Source organism: Pseudorca crassidens, chromosome 2, assembly GCF_039906515.1.
Source record: "Pseudorca crassidens isolate mPseCra1 chromosome 2, mPseCra1.hap1, whole genome shotgun sequence".
NCBI lineage: Eukaryota > Metazoa > Chordata > Mammalia > Artiodactyla > Delphinidae > Pseudorca > Pseudorca crassidens.
Genome location: NC_090297.1, coordinates 80,539,109 through 80,555,515, shown reverse-complemented (window position 1 = coordinate 80,555,515; position 16,407 = coordinate 80,539,109). Strand labels below are relative to the sequence as shown.

General features: G+C 34.7%; 1 protein-coding gene and 1 long non-coding RNA gene across 3 annotated transcripts in view; one reads left to right on the top strand and one right to left on the bottom strand.

The window, feature by feature from the left end:
- The window catches only part of LOC137218975 (uncharacterized), a 72,476-nt gene that overhangs the window by 36,869 nt on the left and 19,200 nt on the right, over window positions 1-16,407 (top strand). The window lies entirely within an intron of this gene.
- The window catches only part of BRDT (bromodomain testis associated), a 48,481-nt gene that overhangs the window by 21,647 nt on the left and 10,427 nt on the right, over window positions 1-16,407 (bottom strand). Inside the window, exons 6-13 of one of the 2 annotated variants that reach the window (XM_067726893.1) lie at window positions 15,663-15,791; window positions 14,432-14,620; window positions 13,638-13,810; window positions 13,272-13,561; window positions 13,065-13,178; window positions 12,453-12,596; window positions 4,003-4,064; window positions 1,656-1,830 (exon numbers count right to left, since the gene is read on the bottom strand). In XM_067726893.1, coding sequence (XP_067582994.1) covers window positions 1,656-1,830; window positions 4,003-4,064; window positions 12,453-12,596; window positions 13,065-13,178; window positions 13,272-13,561; window positions 13,638-13,810; window positions 14,432-14,620; window positions 15,663-15,791 — 1,276 coding nt within the window. The remainder of the gene's footprint in view (window positions 1-1,655; window positions 1,831-4,002; window positions 4,065-12,452; window positions 12,597-13,064; window positions 13,179-13,271; window positions 13,562-13,637; window positions 13,811-14,431; window positions 14,621-15,662; window positions 15,792-16,407) is intronic. The other variant, XM_067726894.1, reaches the window with a different exon arrangement.

The window sequence follows — 16,407 nt, the reverse complement described above, 5'->3', positions numbered from 1 at the left end:
TACAGAGAGGGAGTTTGGTTACCCAGAATTTTGTCCTTGACCTTTCTCCTCCTGCTCTGTACATTTTCCTTCATTCTCATGGCTTCAAGTAGCTTCTACATATTGGTAATTCCTAACTGTAGTTCTTGTTACACCCTATTAGTTCCAGAAACCTATTTCTAGTTATGTATTTCCAATTAGATATTCTGCAGCATCTTAAACATGTCCAAAATGAACAATGTCTCTTATTTTCAAGCCAACTGTTGGATAATACTCTGGTAAGACACTTATTCTAATAAAGCTTAGTAATTCTGCCACAAAAATATCTAATTTAGCCACATCCTTTCTGTACGTACTGCCTTAGTTTTGGTCCTCATAATTTCTTTCCTAGACTATAGCACCCAGCTTCCTTACTTGGTCCCAATTATATCAGAGCATCTTCATCTTAGTCGATCCCTTATACAGCAAGCAGCAATCTCTTCCTAATGTAAAATCTGATTTTGTTATGCTCTTGTTTGAAGCTACTTTCTGTGTGCAAAATAAAAGATCCAAATGTAGCACTGGTATTTAAGGTAATTTATGACCTAGAACAACTACATCTTCAGTTATTCTCCTGAGTACCTTGAAAATATTTTTCCAGAAAAGAATGGCTATAAATATTTCATACTTTGGATCTTTGTTTATACTTCTTCCTGGGATGCCCCCCAGTGTTGCCTCAGATATTTTTTCTCTTGATCTCCACTCCTTCTCCAGAGTCAAGAGCTATAACTCTAGTTAAATGCAAAACGGAATACTCAAACACAGAATAGTAGGGAGCGTTTACTGGAAGCAATAAAGGAGGATCAAAACTTTTGTGTTCCTCCTAATCTGTGCTTCAGTAAAACAGCTTAGAAATTTCTTCTGTTTTGGAGAAACCCCTGCCATTGGAAGGCCAGGGAGCAGTCTAGACAGAAGGAGACATGGATATGGAATATTCACATCTGCTTCTGTCTAGGCCTGAACACATTTGTGTCTCAAAGTTCAGGCACTCCATAAGCTGGGCTCATCATTATCAGAGAAGTATGCTCCTGTGCCACACATTCCCAGGAGGACCAGGCTGAGAAAGGTGATACGTTCACTTCTGATAAGACTAACAGATAAGACATTTATAAAGTCAAATGAACCTAAAAATACAAAAATTTTCAGTTTTAGAATATGTTTTTAGTAAATAGGAACCACCACTAGGCAAGTATTTCTAGCCCAAGTTTCTTTAACTGTAAACTGTTTTTAATGTTTATAACTTCATTTCTCTACCTATAGAATCTCTATCTTTTCCCTATTCTAATCTACCTTTCCAACCCACACAGACATCATGGAAATTAGAGCAACATTTCGCAAGTCTGCTCAGAGCTTGCTATGAGCTATGGCAGTGACAGGTTTTTATGCATGGCTCACATGCCAATGTATATAATCTGTATGAAAGTAAGTTGTGTGTGAACTGCACATACAATTTTCTTTCATTCAAATGTAATGAGTACCTTGGGGTATAAAGCAATATGCTTCAGGGATTATTTCTAACCTGGAATTTACTAGTTATGATTGTCAGTATTCCAGATACATAACATTTAAGATAATCTTGGCATTTTCATTTAGAAGTCAGTTGTTCAATCACAGTCATTTACTTCTTAATTTCTTACCTGAAAGAGGCAGAATTTGTAAAGGTGAAATGTTTTCCACACTCTGTAAACATTCTGATTCTTGATAATTAAATACTAACTGGTAGGGATTTGGTGGTGTTCCACCTGAACATGTAGTCTGATGAACAAGACTAGTTTTCCCAGAGGCTGTATATTGCACAGATGATTGTATCCGCTAAGACAAAGTTAAACAAAACTATCTTTCAGAGCTTAACCACACAAGAAGTATAACTAAGAAAACAGAAACACAAGAGGATAGAATATAATTTAATACTATCTTTGAATATGATATTAAATTAAGTCACACAAATTTATAAGGTATAAATATCACTATCTTACAAATGAGAAAACTAAGGTTTAGAACGATTAAATAACTTGGCCATTATATAGCTTATAAGCAGAGTCAAAGTCTATGATCTTAGTTGCTAGTACACATAGACTTATACATGTTATTAAACAGTGTTGCTTATTTTCAAATGCTTCCCTGTGATCTACTGAAAATAAAAACTGAGCTTTTATACCAAATCTAGAGACTAATCCACTTTCTTTACCCCCTTTTCCTTAGTGAATTATAGATATAAAAGGAGGGGTGTTTAAAAAAAGAATAACATGATGGTTGAGCCATAGACTATCAACAAATTCTGATTCCAAACTCTTGTTAACTACTTATTAAGAAAAAGTGTATTATAATAGATGATATTTAGTTAACACTTAAGATGTGCAAGGCACCAGGGTAAGCCTTTTATATAGTTCTTAATTTCTCACACTAATCCTATGAGTTTGGTATAATTATTATCCCCATTTACAGTTTACAATAGGACTTAGATATAAGGAAGGTAACTTAACCTAAAATCTCACATCTATTCAGTGGCAAGCTAAGTTACAGTACCAAAGCCCAGGTACCTTGTCTACTAAGCTCTGAGTTATAGATAGTACAGAGATGAATAAGACAATCTTCCTTCTCCATCTAATAAAGGGGTTAGAGTGAGTGAGCCGATAAGGCAAGTGTATGAATACCTATGCTAGTTTGAATAAAACAAAGGGCATAGGAATGTTTATCCCAACAATAATACAGACCCAAGCCCAAAGCTTAAAGGCAAATGCTGAGATTTAAATCAGCAAAACACCACTTTCTGAAACACACAAATATGTGCATTTATTCATGATCCTATAAATATATTTCCTCTTTTGTCTTAAATGAGCATTTTGTTCTTCAGTGAGTGACACTGAAAAAAACTTGGTCACAAACAGATCATAAACATAGCATTCTATGTGCTATATACTGAGAATTATTCCAAAGTTTGTTCATAACTTGACATAATTTTCTGATTCCACTAATACCTATGGCAGACAGATCATCTGGATCTTCCTTCCACTCAAAAACCGGTGAGAGCTCACGCCTACCTAACAAATTAAATATTAACACTTTATCTAGGTGTGCAAAACCCTCCCTATTATATCTCCAAAGCCAACTAATCCCATACAAACACCCTCTGCTACCATATTTCCCTGAACACACCTCCTGTGCTTCCCCCACCCCCCACCCCCGCCCTCTCTCTTACTGCTACTACCTCTGTTTAAAAAAGTAAGTCCCTAATCAGCATGTCAATATACTAACCATTTCTTCCCTTTCCCTATAATTTAAAACCCATTTTAAGCATTCCCTCCTTCAGGCAGTAAATATATATTCCTCCTTTATTTTCTCAATATAGTATGAATATAGATGATTATAGCACTAATCATACAATCTCTTAACGGTATGATTATCTCTCTTCTCACAACTAAGAGATACTTCAAGACAGTATTATTTATGTTGTATTTCCCCTAACCTAGAGTTAGATGTTGTTAAGTAAGTTTATGATTTAATAAAAGGTATACACCTGTAATTCTATATTTGGGATGGGTACAAAGGATTAAAAATTTTATGAGGATTAGTAGTAAAAGATAAAATTACTTTTATCCTTTTTAAAGCATGTCAACTACTAATCAAACACAGATGTGCTAAAAATGAATAGTTGGTAATTGGTACGCACATGGGGACACCAAGACCTTCTCTCTGTATTTAGACTCTCAAGACTAAGCTGAAATTTCTATAATTTGTTCTACTTACCTGTTTGACTAAATCATAAAAAAGTCACATCTTGTTAGAAAAATGTAACCAAATCATTTCACTATTCAATCTTCTTTACAAAGAAATCTTTGAACATTTAGTTGACAAATTAAAATGAGGGACAACTCTTCATGTAAATAAAATCAAGAACAATTTTAAAGAAAGCTACTACTATACCAGTGAGCTATAACCTACATAATTTTAAAATTCTAAGGTAAAAATGAAGAATTAACTTACCTTTACTTTCTCTTTAGAAGAAGAATCATTCTGTTCTACTCCAGTAAATTTAGGAAACATTTCTGCAAATGTATATAAATATTTTAATATTTGCCAACTTAAAAAATTACCATCATCTAAATGACACATTTTTTCACATTAGAATGAAAGTGATGATTTTAAGAAAATGGTCAACTTCTTAACTCAAGAAATTCTTTTATTTACAAATTTTTTTGCCCTCTTGGAATCAGTCAAAATTTCTAAAGGGATACTTGCTTTGAAAAGGGATATTTTCTTTTCCACATAATGGAATAAATATCCCCTCACAAATTTCAATTTAGATTATTAGGCAAAAAGAAAAATGTGTTACTTCAGAGTAAAGAGCTTGAATAAGCGACAGTTTAAAAAGAAACAAGTTACAACAGAGATAAGGGTTTAAACAAGCAGTACCAATTATACTAAAATCATCTTTAACCAAGTAGCCATTAAGAGGCTTAATTAAAATAATTGAGAATTTACAAGAGAAGGGTATGTCATTACCTGAGAGGATACAGTCTTTTATTAAAAGTGAAGCTATTTGATTATACATGATAAAGTCTGCTCTGCTTGCTAAGCATTATAATAAAGATCCCATCTAATTAATACCCTGTTTACTTCCGAGCTATCTGGCAGCCTCAACTACAGAGAAACAAATGGTTTTTATAGTACCTCCTTTACCTTTAGAAATGCCTTTACAGCTGACGCTGGCAGCAGAGTAGATATAAAAAGAGATCTCTCTGACATGGTGCTCATAGGTTCCTCTTTCTTGATCCTACAATTGATTCTGGTGCTATCCTCCCCAGTAAGAAGCCTAAGTCAGTGTGGTAAAGCACCAAACTGGTAGTTAATGCCTTGATTCACCTCTCCAGCCAGCTTTCATGAGCCTCCTGAGCATTATTTGCCTCAGGCTTCAGGGCACCAAGGCTGGTCAACACCAGGTCTTATTCAAACTTAAAACATTCTAATTTTAATAATTACCTTCTGCCTCCTGAAATGCCATCAGTTTCCGCTGGATGTGTTACTGTTCTTTCCTAAAATGTTTGATGCTGGACACTGTTAAAATTGCTAAGTGCTACTCAATGACGTGCTTTAATTTAAAGAATTCAAGTATTTAAAATGACATGGACCATCTTAATGTCACTCCACTAAGTATTATTTTAAGTGTTGGGGGTTAGGTGGAAAGGGGAAGGGAAGAAGACAGACTGCAAAGATTGAGGGTATAGATCCAGGTAGCTTTCACATTTAGGGGAAAAATTATGATTTCAGCTTTGATCAACAACAAAAAAAACAGACTTCATTAATACGATCATATAATATATGTACATCTATACATCTGTCTTTTTTTTTTAACATCTTTATTGGAGTATAATTGCTTTACAATGGTGTGTTAGTTTCTGCTTTACAACAAAATGAATCAGTTATATATATACATATGTTCCCATATCTCTTCCCTCTTGCGTCTCCCTCCCTCCCACCCTCCCTATCCCACCCCTCCAGGCGGTCACAAAGCACCGAGCTGATCTCCCTGTGCTATGCAGCTGCTTCCCACTAGCTACCTACCTTACGTTTGGTAGTGTATATATGTCCATGCCTCTCTCTCGTTTTGTCACAGCTTACCCTTCCCCCTCCCCATATCCTCAAGTCCATTCTCTAGTAGGTCTGTCTGTGTCTTTATTCCTGTCTTACTCCTAGGTTCTTCATGACATTTTTTTTTCCCTTAAATTCCATATATATGTGTTAGCATACGGTATTTGTCTCTCTCTTTCTGACTTACTTCACTCTGTATGACAGACTCTAGGTCTATCCACCTCATTACAAACAGCTCAATTTCGTTTCTTTTTATGGCTGAGTAATATTCCATTGTATATATGTGCCACATCTTCTTTATCCAATCATCTGATGATGGACACTTAGGTTGTTTCCATCTCCGGGCTATTGTAAATAGAGCTGCAATGAACATTTTGGTACATGACTCTTTTTGAATTATGGTTTTCTCAGGGTATATGCCCAGTAGTGGGATTGCTGGGTCATATGGTAGTTCTATTTGTAGTATTTTAAGGAACCTCCATACTGTTCTCCACAGTGGCTGTATCAATTTACATTCCCACCAACAGTGCAAGAGGGTTCCCTTTTCTCCACACCCTCTCCAGCATTTATTGTTTCTAGATTTTTTGATGATGGCCATTCTAACCGGTGTGAGATGATATCTCATTGTAGTTTTGATTTGCATTTCTCTAATGATTAGTGATATACACCTGTCTTAATTATCCAAATATGCACCTAAACAAATTATTCAATGATATAAACTCTTAACTACAGTAAAAATACAACATACCACATTAGTGTTCTGACGAAAAATTCAAGGGCATTATCTTAGTTCTCTGACATAAAACTAAAGCTCAGGACTATTATACAAACTAGCACCTCAAAATCTAAAAAGCACTAGCAAAAGGCATCAAAGATTTTTAATTAAAAAAAAAATCAAAAACACCAAATACAGTGTGCCTCAAAAAAGTCTTACAGACTATAGATAGATGAATAATGATAGCCTAAAACTCAGTATTTTGCTTCTCATTCTACTCTTATGTAGCTGACTTTCCAGGAACATAGTAAAATAAAACTGCATATTTCTGTTTATTTATGAGTTCCTGGCCTTTGGAATTAAAAGGCAAACATACACATTTTCACTATCAAGCTTAAGACCACATTTCAATAAATGAAGAAGCCCTACCAGGTCTTACAAACATTAATAAAACTGAGCACTATAGTGACAACATACACGCTTGTCAACTAACTTCACCAGGGATCTGTGATAATATGTATACCTACCTTGTGAGGATCCAATTGGATAAAATATGTTAACTACTAAACAAATGAATATTTTGCACATTATATAATGTGTTTTATTTTCACAGCTCCCCAAAAACCTCAATATAAAACTTTCATTGGAAAACTTTCATTTCAAACTAAGCAAAAATTTTAATCACAGAATCAAGAAAAAGAGAGAGATCTGGCATCAAATATTTGATTGAAAGGTTTGCTAATAACCATCACCTATCAAAGCACTGAGATCAATGCTCCAGAGACACCAAATATTATCAGCAAGCCAGTACTGACTAAAAAATTTGATAAATTGAATATGAATATAATACCATACATAATGTAAAACCAGAATGTAATGCCATTACAGCAGAAAAAATTACTGAAGATTTTTAAATTAGAAAAACAAATCACACTTCTGTTCTATAGGACAAGGTACAGAAAAGTGATTGGAAGTTATTACCTTATTTTATAGGAAAGAAAGTATGTCCAGAGATGTTGAATGATTTGCCCAAGCTTATCCCCTAATGTTCTATTGATAAAAATCAAGTACTTTGAACGAAAGAAATCTGCTCCCTTTAAAGAATGTTTTGGTATTTTGATTTAAGTGTGTGGTGCTTATGTAATATAGAAGAACAAACCGATTATAAGCTGCCTCTTCCTTTTACCAAAGTAATTTTAACTAGAGTTTAGAAAGTGGAAACAAACAAAAAAACACCTAGACTGATGATTCTCAAACACTGCAGCACATTAGTCACATGGGATACATTGTTTTGTTTTTGTTGGGTTTTTTTGGCGACGCCACATGAGATCATAATTCCCGGACCAGGGATCGAATGTGGGCCTCCTGCATTGGAAGTGTGGAGTCTTAACCACTGGACTGCCAGATAAGTCCACACATGGGATACTTTGAACATTACATTTACCTGGCCCCACTCTCCATTCAATTCAGATTTGGACACTATTTTTTAAAGTTTTACAGGTGATTCTAATGTACTGCCAAGGTTGAGAAACACTATTCTAGACAGCCTGTTTATTCAGTAAGACCCAGTTTGAACAGAATATTTTTAAATTCACATGACAAAGTTTATCCCTATTTCTAAGACTCGTGGCTCAAGTACAGACCTCAATATATGCAAGTTTTTAATCAAGTCTGAGTCCTTGAATTTATCCTTCTGGGGCTTTAAAAACACTCTAATTGATGAGAAACTAATGAAAGTTTAAAATATTTAAATGATGAGTACTAATCATTTCTCTTAAACTTTCTAGCTTGAATGATGAAAAGTACTCCAAACTGTCATTTCATACTTCCTACATTTACTAAACCATTCTCCCCCTTAAAAGGTAAAATAAAATCTAAACTTGGACAAAGTTTGTCCTTTTTCCCTTGCATGAAAAAAAAATGCATCATTGTCACTTCTACAGAAGATGTGGGTTGTAGTACTAAAGAGAAACGGTTATTTTACTCCTTTTAAGTCACCATAATTAAGAAAGTTAAAAAAAAAAAAGGAACAATTGGTACTTAAAGAATTTCATAAATTTCACTTTCAGAACATTACACTGAAGCCAATAAAAGCAAAAAGTCCAAAATATGAAGTGACAAATTCACTTTGTCTTAACCAGGTAAAGAATTGATGCCATAACCATTCAATTTCTTTGTGTATAACTGTTGTAAGAATTGAAATGATAATCATTCCTGAAAAATATCCTATTCCACACTAATCAAGTATCTGAGCTAACATTTAGACAGTTCCTGAAGTTATTTCCTACAAGGATAGAATCAAAAAAGCACTATTACCTATGAGCTGCTCCATTTGATGGTTTCTCAGTAATAGTATTAAATCTGTTAATAATATTCCTCCCTATTATATCACTCAAGATAGCCAACCTTGTTGAGCATTAGAAAACTCTCAATTGCTTGTGTGTACATTCTAGCGCAGCCCAGCTAACACAGGATATATGTATCTGGAATTCATTTTATTGTCAAGCCTCATTTATATCTTTGATCTGGCATTTAATGATATTTTGGGTTATGAAAAACAGTTTAGAAAGGTTTTATATTTATACCAATGTTTAATCATTGTTCTTTTTTTTTAGATAGGATTTTATTTTATTTATTTATCTATTTATTTGGCTGCGCCTCACGGCTTGTGGGATTTTAGTTCCCCAACCAGGGGTCGAACCCAGGTCCTTGGCAGTGAAAGCGCAGAGGCCTAACCACTGGACTGCCAGGGAATTCCCAATCATCGTTCTTGATTTCTTGGCACATGACAATTTGCATATGCCAATGTAACTCAAGAAGATAATTTAAACGGCAAAATCGAATCACATTGAAATTTGCAATTAAGTACTGCTTCTAGCCCACAGATTTCTTGCTTATAGTTTTCAAAGATTTGGGATTTCATTACAAGTCTATCTTGGAACTGATTTAGTATCTTGTTTGAAATTATAACTAAAGAAATTTTAAAATGAATCTTTCCTTGGCACTTACTCCCCTGCCATTTAATTAATCCCATTTAATGAAGCAGAATTACTCCATATTTTTCAAACATGCATAAAATAAGGTTTACGATTACATAGAACATAATAATTAATGTGTAAACAGCTCTAAAACTCTTTATAACATTTAAGTGTTTTTCACAGATGTCACCCTTAAAACATTTCAGCATACCTAAACAGAATAATATTGCAGTAAAGAGAGAAACTCATAATACAAGAAAACTACAGAAGAACCTTAAGAGTCAATACTATTAAAGAATTTCGAGAAGTTAATTTAGAGAGCTGTCCTTGATAACAGAAATTATAAAAGATTGTGACAAAAAAATAAATAAATAAATAAAAGATTGTGACTTTGTTAAGAAAACTGCATACAGTCTCTAGTTTCTAAAAAATCCAGGAAGACAGGTATTAAAAAATAGATTAAGAAAAATTACTAAAGATCAATATCCTTCTATCAGAAAAGAATTTCTCACAGAAGCTTTCAGAAAAGATTCCACTATTAAAATTTTGGGGAAATGAAATTATATGCATATGTCCTATTCTAAATAATCAAAACTCTTATTTAATCAGAATTCTGATAATCAAGATATTCCTATTTTAAGTTTCAGCTCTTGACAAATTGTAATAAATTTTTTTTTTCTTTTTTTTTGCGGTACGCGGGCCTCTCACTGTTGTGGCCTCTCCCGTTGCGGAGCAACAGGCTCCGGACGCGCAGGCTCAGTGGCCATGGCTCATGGGCCCAGCCGCTCCGCGGCATGTGGGATCTTCCCGGACCGGGGCACAAACCCGCGTCCCCTGCATCGGCAGGCGGACTCTCAACCACTGCGCCACCAGGGAAGCCCGTAATAAATTTTAAAGTTACAAAATCTTATTTACATTTTCAGTTAATTTTTACTTATGTAACAATGTTTTTGCTAATATATCTAATTTTCACAAATTATATTTTCTCCACAGCCCCATTTCCCCTCACCCTGAAACTTAGACTTGGGATTTGTCATCTGCTTCTTGATAACGTCATGTGCATTATTAAGAATGGTAGATGCTTTGCTTATTCTTACAATAGGTATAGCTATTGATATAGTCTGAATTAATTATTTTTCACAATTTGCAGTCCTTTTACTTATAGTTTTTGTTGTTCTCAGGAAAGTTAAAAAAATGCTGTTAGCTTACACACTAGAAATCAAGAGCCTTACAGTATTTTAATGGGTACAACTGAAGTTAACAGGAGAAAAGGTCCCATTGCTTCATTTACTAATTTATTTTATTAAGCAAAGAGATAACTGTTCTTTCCCCGTTAAGGTAAGCATTGCATTTGCAACTTATAACCTACATATACAGTGTTTTTCCAATGAAGTATGTAGTTGGTTCATAAAACAATGAAAATTTCAAAGATAAATGATAACTCATACTATCCTATCCTATTAGTAGACAAACTGACCTTAGTGTCACAAACCTATACATTATCCATAAAGTAGATTGAAATATAAAAATTTGCTACCTTGATTTTAACAGTGTTTTTAAAAACATCCCCAGTTACTTGGAAAAGATGACATCAAACAAGAATAAAATAAAATAAAATAGTCATAAAATAAAAATTAAATAGTGTTTTAAAATCAGAATTCTGAGGCTGAGTTATTCTGCTAGAAAGTTAGGAAAACATAATATATATTATACTATTTTAAGAACACAATAGATGAAAAACATTCTTTCCTTCAAGCAACATATTGGAAGATTCTATCAGAAACCGATAATTCAAATTAAAATTAAGGTACTTCACTGAAGCACTCTGAAGTACTTTTCTGCTAATACTCAAGGTATTTATTGATCAGTAGTCAATATATAATTAGATAATTTAATAAGAGTTTTATTCTACAAATAAAAGACAAAGTGCTCTAACTTATTAGGCCATAAATTCTTTATTAGATGAAATTACAAATGCTAGTCACAATTTAAAATACTAAATGCAAGTTAAGAGTTTTTTCAGTACTTTTTTATGCTTAAAAAGTCAACTATAAGAAAATAATGTATAATCTGAGTCCTAAATTAATTGAAAAATTTTCTAGTGTGACAAATTTCAACAAAAGTAAAAATTCTGTTTATTCTAACAAAAATGTTTACCACTATATACTTCAGAAATGTAAAAACAAAATGCAGACATCAGCACCACAAATTAAAGAAAACCAAAAGTGAAACAATGTACTGTAACAGAGCAGACCCTTACTACCGGACTGAAATAGGAGGGATATTCTTACAAACGGTAAGAATTCCTAATGTGACAATATTCTCTGTGGGATGTTTTAAAGAGAGCTGAATTTCATGACAAACAAGAAATGTCTCATTTAAAATAAAGCAAAATTTTAGGCCCGGAAGTGCCCTGTATTTGAATGTGCCTTTTGGTGAACAATGATGGAATGCCTCTGCCAAGTCTGAAACCTGGGGCAGGGATTAGCTGTCAACTACACAACCATCAGTGAAAGAGTACAAAGGAAACACGAATGCCTTAAGCTTGATATAGTTGATGATAAACTATATAAGGTAACATGGTACTTTAGCATAACTGAGAATCTGAATTTAAAGTACATTTTTCTATAAATGGACAATAATCGACAGTGAAGAAAACACTGAAGTGAAAAAAATCTGCTTTACACGTTTTCTGGGATGACTGGTTTCTTAATTCAAAATGATTATTCAATTCAGAATATATTGTCACAACAGAGCAAACTTTGCAACATTAGAGTGATTTGATATATCAGAGAATAAAGTGAAAGATGTCCTCAAATAATCTTTTATTAAAAAGTGAAAATCAGCATTTTATTCTGTGCTGTTTTTTGGTATTAGGACCTGATATTATATATCAGACTATCCCACCTTTAGTAAATTATTTTCAACATTACAAGCCTGTAAGTCACATACGTATAATATGAAGTTTCACTTTACACAGTATCTCTTTTAAGGAAAATAGTTCAGATTGTCAACATGCAGTTAAATAATAAGTGTGGCATCCAAACCATAGATTCTGGGTAAGTAATGAACATTTCTTCAAACGATAAGTCTCAATATTACAAGAAAAATATTTCCCCACAAGCAGAGGTATACTTAAGGGGACAGCTAACCTGATTCGGAATCACTGCTGTCTGAAGAACTTGAATCCCTGCTACTACTTTCAGACTCTGATGAGCTACTGCTGCTGCTACTGCTGCTGCTTTCACTCAGTCGGGAACCACTTCCAATGGCCTTGGATGATTGCGTTTTCTCAGCTACAGAATACAAAAAGACATTAAAAATGGCAGACATTAGGCTCTTCCCTGCTGGTGCAGTGGTTAGGAATCCACCTGCCAGTGCAGGGGACACGGGTTTGAGCCCTGGTCCAGGAAGATCCCACATGCTGTGAAGCACCTAAGCCCATGTGCCACAATTACTGAGCCTGTGCTCTAGAGCCGACGAGTCACAACTACTGATGCCCGCGAGCCACAACTACTGAGCCCGTGTGCCACAACTTCTGAAGCCCACATGCCTAGAGCCCATGCTCCGCAACAAGAGAAGCCACTGCAATGAGAAGCGAATGCACCACAACGAAAAGTAGCCCCCACTCGCCGCAACTAGAGAAAGCCTGTGTGCAGCAACAAAGACCCAATGCAGCCAAAAATAAATAAATAAATAAATGTATTTTTTTAAAATGCCAGACATTAAATAGTTACAGGAACATTTTAAAAACCGGTACCTACGTTTTGTTTGATGTTTTCTAGAATTTAACTGATTACTGACATCCTGTAACTGCTTTTCCAATTCTTGTTTTTTCTGTGAATGAAGTTCTTCTTTGGACTTCATTATTCTCTTACCTGTGTGATTTAGGAGGAAAAAAAAAGAGTGAGTACGACCAAAAACTAACACAAATACCAGACTGACTTCTACTAATATAAAGAAATACATACCATGAGGTTTTACTGGTCTTTTTCTCAGACATGCAGCAACATATTTTTCCAGTTCTCTCAGTGTTGATGCTGTCAGTGTTTCAAAGTCTATATCTATCTCATTAGGGCTGGAATTTCTCAGTGAAGGCTCTCTGCACAGTATTATATGAACGACATGCCCAAGTTTATCTCCAGGGAGTTTGTTTATATCCAAGCTTAACTGTCTTTTCTCATCATAGTTCATAGGTTTAGCATTATCTTTATCTTCAGATTTCGCAGCGAAGACCTGTTGTTTCCCCTTCTTTGGCTGACTGTAACAAAAGTTAAATTTAATCAAATGTATTTTAGATAATGTTATTTTAATAAGGCATCATTAAAGATACTTACTTGCACTTGGACTTTTCCTTTAATTTTATTTGCTTAAACTTTTTCCTTGGATTTTCACCTCTATTATCAATCTTTTCTTTTTTCTTTTCCCTTTTAGACTTCTCATTCTTTCTCTTTCGCTTATTGAAAGGTACTTGGGACAGAACCGGTAGCTGTTGATGAACAGCTTTAAGCTGATAAAGGAAAAATTCTTTAAACATTCATGGCTCTAAATAATTAAAGACAGTAGAAAAAAATGAAGGCACTCAAAAGTCAACATTATCCTTTGTGAAATTCATTTCCTTCAGGTTGATACTTCATTTCACAAATTCATTATTTTGAAAGGCGTATGTTAAATTTCAAAGACTACCATGTACTCAACCCATAAACTTAAATATTCATCTAAAAACAGAACAAGAATCATTAATTTTTCCAGGCAGTCTTAAGTCTTAAATCATTGATTTTTCAGGATTGAGCTCAAAGCAGGTTAACATTTTATCACAAAAGGTAACAAATGTTAAATAAAGATCTCATCCATAAACTATCCAGGTTATGTCATATAAATTGTTTCAATGAGAATTGTGATTAGGAATTGTGATTAGGAATATAAATAACAGAATTTTAAGATGTATATATTTTTGAGTGGGAAAAGACTATTAAACATTAAAAATGTGCCAAGAAGTAAATAAAGTCACAGTTAATACGTGATCTAAATATAACAGCTTTTAATCTACAAATAGGATTTTATAGTAGATCAGCAGCAGCAGCAGCTCATAGAAAGAATATAAAAACTTTGTATCAATATAAACAACTACCTGCTCCTGAAGCTTTTCAAGACTCTGAGCTTGTTCATCTTCAGAATCACTAGAAGAGTCATCTGCAGAGGAAGCTTCACTACTCCTTTCTCTACCAAGGGTTTCTGTGGTATCTGTTTTGATGTAACATACAGGCATACTCTCAACAGGTTCATCGGGGATCTTTGCAAAATGCATTTCGAAAACATCCTATAATGGAAAATCAGACTGTTAAGGTCTTCTGCGTTTCTGATTTAATGCAGCAATAACACCTTTTAAGAAAAGGTACATTACAGTGTCATTTTTTTTTTTCTGTCTGTACCTCACAGCTTGCCAGATCCCAGTTACCCGACCAGGACTGAACTCGGCCCCTCGGCAGTGAAAGCACAGAGTCCTAACCACTGGACTGCCAGGGAATTCCCTCAGTGTCTTTTTTTTTTTTTTTTTTTTGCGGTACGCGGACCTCTCACTGTTGTGGCCTCTCCCATTGTGGAGCACAGGCTCCAGACGCACAGGCTCAGTGGCCATGGCTCACGGGCCCAGCCGCTCTGTGGCATGTGGGATCTTCCTGGACCGGGGCACGAACCCGTGTCCCCTGCATCGGCAGGCGGACTCTCAACCACTGCGCCACCAGGGAAGCCCCTCAGTGTCATATTTTGATGAGAATTCTATTTTTCCTTGTGGTACTCATTTCACAATATATACATATATCATAATGTATACCTTAAACTAATACAATGTCAATTATATCCCTATAAAACTGGAGGACAAAAAGATTTACCAGAAATATAATAAGACTCATGCTTCCCTGCCTACCAACCTTAGCAACTTTTCTCCATTTTTCCAGGTAAGACAGACCTCTCAGATTATATAGGGGAAGTCCTTTTAAGATCTGCCCTGTGGCTGGTGCATCATTCTACTACCTAACAATGGCTTAGCCTCAGAAGTCCTTGAGCCTTCCCTTCAGTGGGACACTGACTGCAGTCAACCCTCTCTCAGATACCTACTGTCCTCTCTTCACTACTACTTCCCCAGTACCTTCTATATGTAGGGCAGCTTCATTAACAGATTTACTACAAATGGATAATATGCCTCAGAAAACAAACAACCCCCACAATTTTAAGAGTCTAAATTATGCTTTACTACTTGGTGGGGGTTGGGGGGTATATTCTTTATCTCTTGAGTTATGGTTCTAAAATTTTTAAACTATGTTCAGAGGAAACTCACTTTCAGTGCACAAGTAAAAACTCACCTGAAGCATTCTTGCCATTGTAACTACTTCATGATCTGGAGGACTGTATTGGTAGCAATTCATGAACATTAATCTAACATCTGCAGCAAATTCATACGCATGTTTATATTCTTGGTTATCCATTTTTGCCTAAATTAAGGAAAAATTACAGGATTCATCAACAATATAGTTCAATAATTGTTTGAGCACCTATGTTAAGTGTTTATATTATGAAATAATTCAAACATACAGAGGAATAATAGATAACACCAAAACTAGATACCCACCATCCAGATTTGACAAACATTAAAGTTCGGCTATGCTTGTTTTGTATTTTTAGACTTTGAAAAATCCAGTAAATTTTGACAAGTAGAGACAAAGGAGGGTGTTTCAAGTAAAGAAGAGAACAGGAACAAAACCACAAAAGCAGGAAAAAAAACAGTGTTTCCAGATAATCTTGGATAGACCAGTTTGATTGTGGGAAAACAATGAATAAATAAACTCCTTAAATGAGCCTTGAACATCTAAATGAAAGGTTTATACTGTATTAAAATTCTCCTGGGAATGAAAAGACATTAAAAATTGAACAGAAGAGAAATATCAGGATGGGTTACATTTTTAGGTAGCTGCATATAAAGTGGATAGAAGTGAGGATACAGAGTAGCCAGTTAGGCAGCCACTATAAAAAGAAAAATGAGCAGTCAAGAAAATCCTATAGACTGCTGGGCAAAACAAGTGTATATTAACAGACAATCCATGAATAAAT